Source organism: Tigriopus californicus, chromosome 9, assembly GCF_007210705.1.
Source record: "Tigriopus californicus strain San Diego chromosome 9, Tcal_SD_v2.1, whole genome shotgun sequence".
In the NCBI taxonomy this organism is placed as follows: domain Eukaryota; kingdom Metazoa; phylum Arthropoda; class Copepoda; order Harpacticoida; family Harpacticidae; genus Tigriopus; species Tigriopus californicus.
In genome coordinates, this window is record NC_081448.1 from 4,506,766 (window position 1) to 4,509,326 (window position 2,561).

At 36.8% G+C, this 2,561-nt stretch overlaps 1 protein-coding gene across 1 annotated transcript; it reads right to left on the reverse strand.

Moving 5' to 3' along the window:
* Window positions 1-315: 315 nt before the first annotated feature.
* LOC131886816 (zinc metalloproteinase nas-15-like) lies at window positions 316-2,005 on the reverse strand (the record flags this gene model as incomplete). The annotated part of the gene is given in 4 exon segments (XM_059235222.1): window positions 316-521; window positions 584-762; window positions 839-999; window positions 1,058-2,005. Coding segments are annotated over 4 exon segments (944 nt in total), but the record flags the coding sequence as incomplete, so codon positions are not given.
* Between the last annotated feature and the right edge of the window lie 556 nt (window positions 2,006-2,561).

The following is a 2,561-nucleotide window of genomic DNA, read 5'->3' on the forward strand; positions in this document are numbered from 1 at the left end:
TCCAAGATTAAGAACCATTTCATCTTCAAATTTATATTTTAAAAAATGATACCATAAAATGTACAACCTCTTACGAATTTTTTCCCTTTTTTTATCGACAAAAATAAGAAAACAAAACGAGCCATGCTCTAAAATAAAAGAAAATAACTAATGGATTGAGATGAACGGACTTAGAGGGTAACGCGCACAATTAGTCATGGAAGCTCTTGAATTCAAAACCACTCTGTTCGTGCAGCGTTAAAGCAAAAAAGTTAATGACTACTTTAAAGTTTACCGTACACCTTTGCTTTCTCGTTATCAGGAGTCAGAACTTACTTATGATCTTTGTTTAACCTTCCTTCATTTTCATAGAGGGTGGTGGTGGGCTTAGAGGTGGACGTGATGATGGGTCCCACATTTGTTCTATAACCTGGGCAATTGTACAAAATATTGACCTTTTTGATGTCAAGGGGACTCAGTCTGATTTTTTGCCCAAGTTCGCAAGAAGGTTTTTTTAAGGGAACTAATGTCTTCTTTCCGTTCTACAATTATAAAACAAGACCATTAATCGGCATTATCGTAAAAAAGATTCAGTCCTTTTTACCGAGGTAAAGGCGTGATCATCATAATGCATAATTGAGCAATAATCATAAGGTAGTCCCAAAGTGATACTCTCGTCGGTGGTCCTCTTTTTGAATTGGCGCCAGTAATCTTGTTCGATGTTGTTCCACAAAATAGTCACATAGTCATCCCTATCCGGACGACATTGCTCATGCAAAAATCCTAAAAGGGGTTAATTAGTTTCAAACAACTATCCACCTTTTTGCAATTTGTATTCGGTAACTTGAGTTCGATCTACCTAGAGTGTGCATAAGCTCATGCATCACAATGCCTACGTGCATGCACATTGGCGAACGCAAGGAGATTTCTTGGGGACTCCATGAATAGCCCAAAAGACTTGTACAACCGCGTTTAGTCACAAATCGAGTGTAGGTCGTTTCAGTAGTTCTCGGAATAAATCTAAAATTAATAAAGGTTACTTTCAACTAAATTTTAGTAATGACAGTTCGTTTCGCACCGAATACAAGTTTTATCTTCGAATTGGTCCATGGCGCTAATGATGATGTCCCGGTTGGCAGGCTCGATATCATCGTTGATCACGTAGGGGATCAATCCATTTGGCCAGAGACTTTGCCTTTTGTTAACGGACAATCTCATTTCAGGCTCAGGCACGTCGGGGAGGTGGATCAGCATCGTCGAGTAAGCTTTACCGTCTAGCAATAATTTGCCTGGATTGGGATTGTAAAAAGAATGATATGAGAAAAAAAAATATTTAATGCACATTTGAAAGAATTTGCTGTTCTTTCTCTTGCTTTTGGCCATTGGTCCATATGCACCCATTAGAACGAGTTTGCTAAGGGTACCTTTTGGTTTTGATGAAGGGTGTGCGTGAACTGTGAACCACTTCAAAACCATTACCGTTGGCTAACATTACAGACAGCCAAAATATGGGTTATCAATTTTTTTTTGCGGACCTCACTTTTACTGGGATTGGAATCCCAGCAATTCAAAACGAGAAATATATTCATTTCACTTAACTTTTATTTATCTATATTATTTGATCTACCTACGAATTAGAGCTGGCTGATCTGGCTAACCATTGAATATAAGGTTGATCGGGAATTTTAGTCAAAAACTTATTCTTTTTTTTTTCTTTCAAATAATAATAAATAACTTTATTGCGACTCTTGGTCATGACAGATTGTAAAATGTATAAAACTGTATGTATAAATATCATGTACAAAAATCGATCAATAAAAGAATAAAATGGTCAAGACTGATAAAATAGTTGACTAGAGTGTGGTATCACAATGAGTTTGACTAGTATTGGTTCAGTGCACATGAAAAAAGTGAAGAGGGAAATTGCAGATAGTACATAAACAGGTGGGGAGATTTTTGTCTGACTTAAATCCTGCTACTGGATCAACGCCAACAAACGCCCTACGAATAATTTGAAGGCAGCAAATTGAACAATGAAGGAGCCCAAGAAAGAAGAGAGTTGGAGTTCATTGTTTTAATTAGCCTGGATTCCCGAGAGCTTGAAGGTGCTCTCAAAACACACATTAAATCTCTACGGTCACTAGAATTGACCCTAAATCCTGGCTTGGGACAAAGCTTATGATTGCTTTTGAAGACGCACAGATACCTTTCATACAGAAATTATTCAAAGCCATTTTCTACCACCTGGCAGAATATGGCAGAAAATAGAAATCGTTATATTATTCTAAATCATCTTTTTCTAGTATTTACGATCACTTCCGTTAATTTTTAAGCCTACCTTTATGTAGCTTTGACACCCTGGAATGGGTATTTTGGATCGAAAGTAAGATACAACCACTGAACGTCACTCGAGTATGATCGAGTTTGAACTAAATTTATTTAGTCAAAGCGGCGACAATTGCATTTAATAAAGTTATAACGTATTCAATAGCCATTTTTATGACGATGAAAAGAACTGTAATTGTTGTGGCTATGCCTTGGATACTATCAATAGTCTAGGGATACTATTATCAATTGAATCA